Genomic DNA, 11,376 nt, shown 5'->3' on the forward strand with positions numbered 1-11,376 from the left:
TTATATATAAAAAATTACATTGGCTGTATGTGAAACCTTGAGGTGCTGAAGAATAAAATAAAGGTGTTAGAGGAAAAACTTTTTGGTTGTTTTTGTTTGTTTTCGTTTAAATAAGCAGCTCTGTACAATGAAGGCTCATTATGAAAAAAAAAGTCAACAGCGTAGTTATAAAAGAAACCACAACTTTTAAAAAATCATCTTCTAAGCAATTGTGGAATTTGAAAAGTGTAGCAGTCACATTTACAGACAGGTCAGAGCTACCGGGTCAGCCACGGCGCCATTCCTCGGTCTCCCCAGCGGCCCATGCAGAACACGGTGTGCACGGAACGGGTGGGGAGGGAGGGGAGGATGAACAGACAAAGCAGATGCACAGAACGGAGGGAGAGCTTTGTTTTCCTCTTCTTGAAATATCGGACGTAAACTGAAAACAATTGAGGCATCTTGTAAAATCTACAGCTTCATGGATACCCCCCCGGCAACAGAAACGACGTCTTTTCTGCATCGCCCGTGTTTAAACCTGACGTGGTTTAAAAGACTAAAGAAAGTTTTCAGACTTCAGAAGGAAAAGTGACTTTTATTAATCCCTCCCCAACAACCACACCCCCGTGATAGATATTTTCCTTCCTATTTGATAACATTTGAGGCATTTTGAAATCAAAGACAACATGATGAATGTTGTGACGGAGAGGGAGTATAATACACTATGCATTACTAAAAGGCAATTCTTCAAGGACATTTCCTTTTAAAAAAATACCAACAAGACAGCAAACCAGTTTATACAGTACTATATGCAAAAAAATGGTAAAAGAATTAACAATTCATAAATAAAAGACAGGTCCCAGACCTGTTATTTGTGAACCATTTTCTTAAATAGATGCATTATGTATATCTTATGTACAACAAAATTACTTTGCATAACGACTGCAAGGACACGGGGGGAGGTGAAAATCACATTGGTTTTGGTTTTCTTCCGTAGGTTTGATTTTCTGGAGCAGAACTGGTGCAGAAGGAGCTCTGACTGGAAGGTTGCCAGCCAAGGAAACCCAGGGAAATAATGACAAACGAATTTTTTTTTTTTCTCCACACGGCATAAAACACAAAGGCAAATAAAAATCCACAAAGGTGGTTTTTTCCTCTTTCTAATCCTCTTGCTGCTACAAAGTCTTTTTTTCTTTTCCTTTCTCATTTAAGTTACGTTGATTCTGAAACCACAAAGCTGAAAGAATCCATCTGGGTCCAGGTTTGCCCCGTGTCCCCCCTCCCACCCCCCCGGCACACACAACGCCACTCCTCTACCCCACGACCACATCTCCTACCACCAAGTCCCAGGACTCACTGCTCTACAGGTATTAGCCAAAAGGGTTTTTTTCCGGTTTGTTTTTCTCTGTTTGTTTTAAAAATCTTTTCCTTCCCCTAAGAAGCAAAAGAGAGGAGTCGGAGGCAGGGAGTTCACCATGCTTCGGTGTAGCGGACATCCACTTCTTTCAGATTGGGTAGTTTAGCCTGTGTGGGAGGGCAGGAGAAGGTCAGAATTAGTGACACAGATTCAGGACTCAGCAAAAAGGTTCCCGTGAAATCTGTTCCATCAGTGAACTGGGAGGACTGATCTATCGGCCACAGACTGCAGGAGAACGCGCTCCGACCTCGGCGCTGCAGAGCCCCGTGCTGAGCCCGGCAGTGAGCTGAGGCGCGCGGGTGTTAAGGAAGGAACAAGGTGCCGAGCCTTTACAGACGCACAAACGCAGTCAGACCTCTGGCAAAACCGAGCGGCTCTGGTAAAACCCACGCACCAGCGATCAGGTCCAGATCAGACCCCAATCTCTGGTTCTGATAAATTTTGTGAAGCATTTGCGTTTGTCCAGTTCCAGCCCTGAAAGGACTCAATCTGCTGCAGCCAACTGCATGTTCCTTCTTCAGCCTCCCCACTGAGTCAGTGCTTGATTTTTCCCTCCATGCATTAAAAGACTTTGAACAGCGTTAGCAACTTTGTGGTTTCCTTTCCCTAACTCCACTGCATTTGGACACATCGTTCCTGCACTGCCCTGCGCGAAGCAGACGGGAATGGCCTGTCTGCACTGTTCCTACCTGTCGGTCCCGTCTCCGTGCTCTCTGACCACAATGGTACGGTTAATTCTCTCAAAACAAATGAAAACATTTAATTAGGCCAGGGCATAATTGAGGAGTTGGAAGTTTCTAGGAGTCATTATTACCTCACTCCTTGATTTATGTGCATGCATACTATGATAAGAGCTACTCATAATCCTACAGACACTGCCAGCAAATAATTTTTCAGTTAGGCAATGATGACTTCAGTAGTGGGTGTTTATTTATTGTCTGGTTCAGCCCGCCTGGTACATATGTGGGTGTCTGTGTGTGTGCAAGCGTGTTTAGTGGGGCGGGGGATGGAGCGGAGAGGAAATGTCATCACTGGCTTGTGCCCCAAATGCTCCCGCAGACCAAGAGGAGAAGAAGGAAAGATCTGTATCAAAAAGACGTTCTTTGAAGCTTGAGCTGTTCTCACCAGACCTACAACCATGCGCCCCAGGGAAAGAAACTGTTACCCTCCCTCTGAACACACACAGAGCTCTAAAAACACAGCCACTAAGATAAATCTCAATGAAAGAGGTGAGAGGGGAAAAAGTGACGCACGCCTGTTTTCTCAGCTTTTTTAATTCTCTGCAATCATCAGGACTTTGCTCACAGTCCGTTTTGCTGTTTGCCCTGGCAAGTCACTTTCTGGAGTTGCTGCTAAGGACTGTTAATGCAATACCAGAGCAGAGGGAACTGGTTACGAAAACACGAGTTTCAGTCTGAAGTTAATGGCAAAGGGGCTCAGAAGCAGGGGTAGGACTGGAGAAGCCTTTCAGTAGACTCGATTTCAGAGCCCTGGGCCAAATACAGCATTGAACTTGATTGTCTGTAATGCCTGGGGCCTGATACAAGCTCCATTGTGTGAACCCATCTGCCAACCAGCTGTTAATTCCAATGACTTCTTTGGATATACAATTGTGACACGAGGTTTGAAACTTGCATGCTAGCAGCATTGCAGCTGAGTCCCTGGGGGAGCCCTGGCTCCACAGCCAGAACCGAAAATACACGTTTGCAGTGAATTTTGAAAGCAGAGCAGTTTCAGGACTGGCCTCAAGTTCGAAACTCAACCCAGGGTTGTGACCTTTTTGAGTAAACCTGGCACAATCTAAGGTTTCAACACACAAGACAACATGATGAGGAGTTTCATCTTGAGTGCTTGGGTTTATAACGTAAGACTTTGGGAGATGTGACTCACGCAACACTGGAGTGAAGACAAAGCCCATGTGAGGTCATAAAAGCCAATGCATCTCAGGCAGTCTTTGTCTGAAACCACCTGGGGCCGTTCCCCTCCCACAGCTACAATCTGGTTCTTCACACCACTTTGCCGAAGCGGTTGTAAATTCACAAATGGTAACACCAGACACCTTGTATCTCAAAGTCAGGAACTGGGCATCTGCACAGGGGTTTTTGTTTAAAGCTCAGTTACAGTTCAAGAAGTGTCGAGATAAACTTGCACCTTCCTCAATGCTTTTAATTCACAGACAGAATCACAGCATGTCAGGAGTTGGAAGGGACCTCAAAAGCTCCCCCAGTCCAACCCCTGCCAGGGCAGGATCACCAGAGCAGTCACACAGGAACACGGCCAGGCGGCTTTTGAATGTCTGCAGAGAAGGAGACTCCACAACCTCTCTGGGCAGCCTGGGCCATGTTCTTGACCCTCACACTGACAAAGTTTGTCCTCATCTTCAGCTTGAACCTCCTCTGCTCCAGCTTGGGACCATTGCCCCTTGTCCTGGCATTGGACATCCCAGAGCACAGCCTGGTTCCTTCCTCCTGACACTCGCCCTTTACAAATTTATAAACATGAATGAGGTCTCCCCTCAGTCTCCTCTGCTCCAAGCTCAAGAGACCCAGCTCCCTCAGCCGCTCCTCATAAGGGAGATGCTCCACTCCCTCCATCATCTTTGTGGCCCTGCTGGACTCTTTCAAGGAGTTCCTGTCCTTCTTGACCTGAGGGCCCAGAACTGAACACAATATCCCAGATGTGGTGTGAGGAGGGCAGAGCAGAGGGGGCATTCAGAATCAGAGCTCCGTAAATGCTGTTCCCCTGCATTACTTCTGGTCCTGTAGCAGTACAGGACATGGCTTTGGAGATGCACACTAGATTTTACCTGTCTGTGTACCCTCATCAGAAACAACCAACACGCTCCTATTTATGAAACCTTTCCTGTTGATAACTCTGGCAAAAAGATTCAGGTTCTGAGTCTATCTCATACTCATCCATGCAGTGTGTTAGATGTTTCCTGAGTCCATCAAAGCCAGCAACCTCAGAATGCTGTTTTCAGTCATTATCTCCCCAAAATAATCCACTTCACCCTCCTGAGATGACTTCTATGCTGCCCACTCCACAGGGCCAGTTCTCTCTGCACAAGGCACTACCCCACCACATGCTTGCTAAACCTGCAAATCCTCCTGGCCCAGCTACTTCTTATCTTTAGTGGATGAAATTCAGAAATACCTTAAGATCTTCATAGGTGTCTGCTGAAAGTTTGGTGCTGTTCATATTTAAACTACACAGGCTCTTCATGGCTAAAAGAGAAAACACACAGATATTTATGATCACGCTGCATTTTCCTAAAATACAGTAGGCCAAAGCATAAACAAGACATGACTCTGTGCAGTACTCTCAGGAAAAAGCTGAATAGTGTAAAATATAGAAGTACAAATGGGTAAACATCTGTTCGGGCCCTCATCCAGGAAAAAGTCCCTATTTAGGAAGGGCCATTAAGTCTGCTGACTTCAAAGGAGTTCAGGCAACTTCTCCTAACCAGTTTCCTGCACATTATTCTGAATAGTGCCCGTTCTCAGTGCTCTGCATGGTGCATGCAGGGGCTGTGCTGATCTAGCAGTCCTCCCTCTCTCCTCCCCCAACCATTTCCATTTTGGGCTCCAGTATTTAGCAGAATAGCTACCTAAGATGAGCCATAACTACTGGCCTGTCTGGCACGTCTGCGTAGGATCAAACCTATTAAAGGAACCCTTTAAAACTGGTAAGCGAGGTTTAGAATACACTGCTAGATGTAGGAAAGGGTCTCATTCTGGCACGCTGAGCAGCTCTCAGTGCACAGGGGAATCCCGAATGCTACTTAGACGGCTCCACTCTGCCTTTTACTGTTCTTAATTTAAATAGGACAAGTTCCCCCAAAAAAGGAGGAACAAGAAGTGCCAGAGACAGTACACCACCTGCTGCACACAGCTGCTCAACTCACCAGTAAGTTGTGAGTTGCGATCTTTCCCTCCTGCCTAAGGACAGACTCCCACCGCGGGGGGACACCCCTGGGAGGGCGTGTGAAACAAGCTGGGAAGTACCAGGGCAGCAGGTCACCACGTGAGGTGGAGACAAGTGCCACCAGTAACGCCAGAGGCCAGAGCTAGGGTACAGCCTGGGACCACAAAGCCCACACGAGGCCACCAGCGCCGTCAGGCTCCGAACACCGTCCCGCTTCTCCTGCCTGCAGCTGAGTGGCCACTTGAGTGGGCAGGGAGGAGGGAAGATTAAACCCAAACACAACCACGGCTGGTCCTAAATCCCTGTGGAAGCAGCACTGTGGCAGCTGAGAAATGAATCTTCTGTCTGAACCCCCGTAATTTTCCTCTGTAGCTTATATTGGTCACTTACAGCTAAGTGCCAGCAGCCCGGCATCCGTGACGGGAGTCTCGCACAGGTTGAGCACTTGCAGCATCGTGAGGTGTTCGGACAGAAGCCGCAACCCTGCATCACCGAACTGTGGGGCACAAGCAAAGTTGTTTTCAAACAACGCATGAACTGCACGTGCAAGGAGCGCATTACAACGAGGTTTGTGGAGGAGTCCTCAAAGCCACGCTCAGATTGCCTACCACAGTCTCCAGTGACAGGAGAGAAAGCAAATAGTTTTATCCCTGTTTTGCAGACAGAGAACAGAAAAATTAAGTTACTTGTGCGGACTTAAGCGCAGGCCATCATTTAATTAGAATGAAGCCTTTGAAGTCTGGACTTTGTATGAGAGAGCTTCCACCCAGGCCATACAAGATGGTTATGGCAGTATCAGCCTGTTCCCAACCACATCACAGGAAAAAAAGCATAATGCAAGTGGTATTAGTCAGCTATTTTGGTCTCCAGAACAATGTACTATTGATTGGTAATTGTTCTACTGACCCACTTCATTTCTGCCACTTCTAAATTCTAGATTAATGGGAAACAGGATATCGCAAAATAAATTGGAATCTAAGCTCTTTTTCTTTTTAAATTAAAAAAAAAAAAATGACAGAAAAAGCAGAGTCTTTGTCCAGCGAAATCAAACTAATCTTGAGCAAGAAGCATCAAAGTTTTCAAACCCAAAAGCCACCTTATTAGAACAAATTTGGAGGAGATACAAGACAGTCTTAAAACAAGCAATCAATCAGATTCTACTTCATATTCCCCACATAAAAAGAGGAAATTTCTGGGATACAAAAGTAGTCAGGAAAACAAAACAAGATATTTACATGACATCTGAGTGAAAAAATGCTGCTTTTTGTGGTTGCACTGAGAATAACTGTATTTTCAGCGAGCACTACAAATAGGTGCTAACAGAAAACCAAAACCTATTCAGAGGAGAACCTTGGAGATCAAAAGCAGCAGGGAAATGTAGAAGAAAAAACCAAATTTTAAAAGCTCTTCCAATTAACAGCTGAATAATTTGTTCAGTTAACTTGGCCTCTTTTTGCTTACTAAATAACCACATCCCCATTACAATTTCCTTCTATATATTCATTATTTTAGTTCTTTTTTGTTGCTATTAATTTTAAAGAAATTCTGGTTGATCAGCATTTGGGGCAATTCACTGTCTACACTGCATAAACTCTGTGTTTTGCTTGACCAGATGAGGTGCACAACATCATTTTTTCATCCTAAACGTGAAGCATAAGCACTCCTCAGACAAACAGCAGGACACGTACTGTGAAATATGCAGAATCAAGAATGCCTAACCGGAACATTCATTACAAGATAACAGCAACTCTTGTATAAGTAAAAAGAAAATAAAGTTTAAAGAATTAAAAAAAAAAGTAAAAGGAACATCAGACTCCAAGACAAGCTAGACCACAGAAAGGCCCTTTAAAAAAAGCACAAGGACAAACTCGTTCTGAGCAGACCTCTTCACACACTCTTCTTGCGCTGACGTAAGGTGCAATTTCTGAATTAGTCAGCACTGGTTCCTGCTCACAGTTTCAGTCTGCAAAGCACCTACCTGAGTTGACCACAGGTTCAGCTGCTTGAGCGAAGGCAGTTTAATGAGGTGCTCAGCACAAGCACTTGTCACATTGGTAAAGGCCAGGCTGAGGTTTTCCAAATTTCCAAAAGATCCTGAGCTTAGCAAGCGGGCCAGGTCTGCGTCCTGGAAGCAAACAAGAGATTGATAAGCAAGATCATTGTCTCCTCTGCCTGCAATCCCTCGCAGTGGTGTCACTGAACTGCGAACCAGCAATTACACCACTTGTTTACAGTAACAGAGAACCACACAGAGAGGTTTGTTTGTTTGGCAAGCGCTTGGGCTCTTGTGTTGCTTCACACACCCTAGGAAAAATATATCCAGACATTAGGACAAAAATCTTCTTTGCACGTGTATCTGTATGAGACACAAAGGCTTCAGTGTCAGAACAAACATCAAAGATGGGTCATTTAACTTCAGGAAGATTTCACTGCAGGTTCTAGGTCCAAACTGTGCTCAGAACCGTACCTGGTCTCGCTGAAGTTTGTCTGGGTTCACCACTGCAGCAGTGATGAGTCTCTTTCAGACTTTTTTGTCTAAGATCTAGAACTGGACATAGTGAACTCTGCTTTTTTAATGCAAAATTCTGTCCTGAAATCTACCATTAGATCCTACCATAAATTCCAAATCTGCCCACCAGTATAAGTGTGACAGCCTGATGTTTGTACTGGTGTTGGAAACTGCTGCACAGACCCAAGAGCAGAAACGTGCCCTTACTTGTGTAAATAGAGCATGTGGAATGACTCCCCTCTCAACTGACCAAAACCACCGTGCCACATGGCAAACACAAATCCAGTGTTTAAATACGGACAAACAAAGCTGGTTTTTCTATTGATATGATTAACTTACTGTAGACTTGGATGGCAGTGTTAACCTTGTGGGACCACCTTTTCTTTGCTGTAAGAGAGAAGAGATTTTGGTCAAATAAGTTGCCATCCCACATTTCAGACCAACTGAACTATAGCAAGCTCTTCACTAAAGCAAACCCTGCCCTGATTTCAAAACTCCCTGCCACACCTTCCATCCCCTCTTCCCTGCTTTTTCCAGACTCACAGATTTTTCTTCTGACTGTGCTTGATGCAGGCCTGTTGCTACCCAGGAGACATCCCCTCACCACAGCTGCCAGTGGTCTTCGTGCCATGGGTCAGCATTTGGTCCGACTCAGCCTGCCATTCTTTGGTTACTTTCACTTTAAACAGCTTTAAAATGCTGGACTAAGATAGTAAAGGGGCTGAGACTGCAGCTGATAAAATAATTTGTCTGACTTCAAAAAAAGCATATAATTTTCAGGTTGGGAGCAGGGTTTAAAGATGACAAATATAAATGTGAAAGAGGGTAGAAGGAGATTGTGGGTACGTTTGTATAGGTGCTGATGAGAGCAGATTTATCTTCAGCCTGTAAATCCTGCCTTTAAAATCAGGAAATCTCTAGCTCTGAGAAATAGACCTAAAGACCATCTCACGTTGTGAATGTCAAAGCAGTAAGAAACGCTGGCCAGCACTAGAACCATGTGCTACTTGTATGTCAAAAGGTGGCGGAATTTGACAAGCTGACTTCTAAGATCTTCTGACAGCAGGGTTTCACCTTTATTCTTTCACACAGATTCCAAGCAGGTTATTCAATATCATTCATAAACATAGTATGGGATTAGACACATCAGTAAATATCACACAGTATATACATTCAGAGTAAAATCCTCCAAATACTGCTCCCCATCCTGTTGTTAACTAGGAATTTCACACCCAGCTTGTCTTTCTTTTGTACCTCCATTTCTGGAGAGTACAGACCATGATGTGCTATGGCAATACTGCATGCAGGGCAACATACCAGCTCTTTTAACTCCCTCTGCCTGTCACACAGCTGTTCGTACATTCTCTTTCCCACGTCTGTGCTTTCCAGGGTAGAGATGATCTGGAGCTGGGTGTCATTATTATCGATGATGTTGTATTCCAGCATCAAACACAAAATCTAGCAGCAGAATGAAAGAACAGTGGTCACCACAGTGCTTACATTCAATTTCTTTACATTCAATTCAATTTATGTTTTTTTTTACATTTCAGTTTCTTCCAAGTACCCTAATTACTCTGGGCATGCTAGTTTAAATTACTGGGTAAGTTTTCAGAGCATGCATTGTTCAGGCTAGATTAGAGGAACATAGCAACACTTACTGACCTTCCAGCACAAGAAACCAGTATTTTGTTCATAAACAATGAACTCTACTCTCTAAAAGTCAGCTTATCTGTCCTATCTTCCATTAGGGCTCATTCCTTCAGATTTGAGAGGTGCAATTACGTTGCACCACCCCTGGAAGATGGCTTCATGCCACAGACCTCTTCAGAACAGGTACAACTGATCCAGTATTTCCCAGGTACAGTGGCTAGACTGCAGATCGCCAGGCCTGGGGCAGTACACATCAGCGGCAGAGCCAAGCAGTTCCTCAAGTGCTGGATTTTCTGTCTTTAAGTGCTGGGGTTTCTGCAGAGGCAGAATGCACGTGAAGAGCATCCAGCGTGCGAGGCAGGAGGGAGAAAGGCCAGAGAGGCTCTGAGAGAAGATGATGCTGGGAGCTTGCTGCTGTGGCCAGGGCACCTCCATTTCATTGGGAACTCTCCTGACTCGCTCCCAGGAGCAAGTCAGACACCAGGGGATGATTCCAGAGGGTCACACGGGCTTAGGACACAAGCTGCCCCCTTCACCCTGCCTTTCCTTTTCAGCTACATATCATGCCATTGCAACTAAAATGCAAAGTTTTTATTCCCTCTGTAATTTTAATTATTTTTAATGAAAAAAATCAAGCAACATTATATTCAAATTCAAGCAGCACACACTTTTGTTTGCTGGATTAAATTAGCACATCTAGATCTAATTCAATGGAAGATTTTAACTCCCTCCACCCTCTGTTCCCATTTAAAATATATGATGATATGTATCAGGAAACTTCTCTAAAGAAACCCAGAAAAATATGCATAAACAGTGCAACAAAAATAACCAATCAATTAATGCACACAAACAGTGTGCATTAATGCAAGTAAATAAGGTTTTGTAAATGCACTTCTTGTGCACTGCTCATTTTGCAGGTGGCAAGACAAGCATCAGGCATTCAGTCACAGAAAAGCCTTGTGGTTCAAAATTCTGACCCCTTGCCATACCATCATGGCCATTTATTTCCCGTCTTAGACTCTCCAACTGAACTGTAGCAAACAATATCTCTCCAAAAATTCTTGCACCCACCTTTCATGTAATTCACATGGGTATCTGCAGAACAACAGTATTGCATTCCACTTAATCAAGAGCTACACAACTGCTCACTACTAGTGTTTGATGCAACACAAACCTGAACTCGGCTTCTCTAGTTCCACTGGATCTAGTTCTGGGAAAGGCAATGTGAAACCAAATCTAAATATTGCTCATAAACCTATGTGACTTCATGTGTTTAGGGCTTACCTCTACCATCGTCTGGTTACCCCTCAAAGCCAGCAGCATGCAAGGTCCTAATTTATTTTCAGCCAGTGAAAGCAGGAACTTCTTTGTTTTATAGCAAGATCCCATTAAAATATGAACCTATTTGAGAAATAGAGTCAAAATTAGAGGCGTGAGTCTAATAAACACATATACCTCTGGAAGAGACAAGAGACATTTATTACTCAAATGTACGTATTTGCAACAAACCTAAAGAAAAGGAGGCCCTCGTTACAGTTATGACTGCAGTCTCTCAACAGCTTTACTGCTGATTGGAAATGACTTCCTGAAAAAGGTGATGCCTAGTGAGATCTGAGGGATGGGGCAGTCTTCTCCATGAAGGAGCTCAGCTGACAGCCCAGAGACCTGATGTAGGCTCCCCAGGAAATACCAGAGCTCTGTGCCGTTGCCCCCATCCCCAGTAACACGATGAACCCAGCCCCAGGGGAACCACAGGAGATTTTGCTTTCGTATCTGTTTGCAGTTCAATTTCTCTGGAAACGCCAGCTGGTGAGCAAGGGCTGTGTGGGCTGGATGTCTCAGTAAAATGAGGGAATTGATGAGGGAATTGATGAGGGAATTGAGTGTACTATCAGCA

General features: G+C 44.5%; 1 protein-coding gene across 1 annotated transcript; it reads right to left on the reverse strand.

Moving 5' to 3' along the window:
* Positions 1 to 1,169: 1,169 nt before the first annotated feature.
* LOC104541664 (C-Maf-inducing protein) lies at positions 1,170 to 10,875 on the reverse strand. The gene is made up of 7 exons (XM_010185777.1): positions 10,764 to 10,875; positions 9,147 to 9,287; positions 8,169 to 8,216; positions 7,299 to 7,445; positions 5,711 to 5,816; positions 4,550 to 4,620; positions 1,170 to 1,503 (listed from the first exon to the last, which is right to left on the reverse strand). The coding sequence occupies exons 1-7, from the start codon at positions 10,866 to 10,868 to the stop codon at positions 1,450 to 1,452; spliced, it is 672 nt and encodes a 223-aa protein (XP_010184079.1). The 5' UTR covers positions 10,869 to 10,875; the 3' UTR covers positions 1,170 to 1,449.
* Between the last annotated feature and the right edge of the window lie 501 nt (positions 10,876 to 11,376).

Source organism: Mesitornis unicolor, unplaced genomic scaffold, assembly GCF_000695765.1.
Source record: "Mesitornis unicolor isolate BGI_N332 unplaced genomic scaffold, ASM69576v1 scaffold54465, whole genome shotgun sequence".
Classification (NCBI taxonomy): domain Eukaryota; kingdom Metazoa; phylum Chordata; class Aves; order Mesitornithiformes; family Mesitornithidae; genus Mesitornis; species Mesitornis unicolor.

Bases quoted from the DNA above. Each gene is read 5' to 3' on its own strand.
- LOC104541664 (XM_010185777.1), bottom strand. From the start codon at position 10,868: ATGGGATCTTGCTATAAAACAAAGAAGTTCCTGCTTTCACTGGCTGAA. The intron at 8,217-9,146 runs GTATGTTGCCCT...TCTCTCTTACAG, and splicing joins AGAGGGAGTTAAAAGAGCTG to CAAAGAAAAGGTGGTCCCAC. The intron at 1,504-4,549 runs GTATTTCTGAAT...CCTCCCACACAG, and splicing joins ACACCTATGAAGATCTTAAG to GCTAAACTACCCAATCTGAA.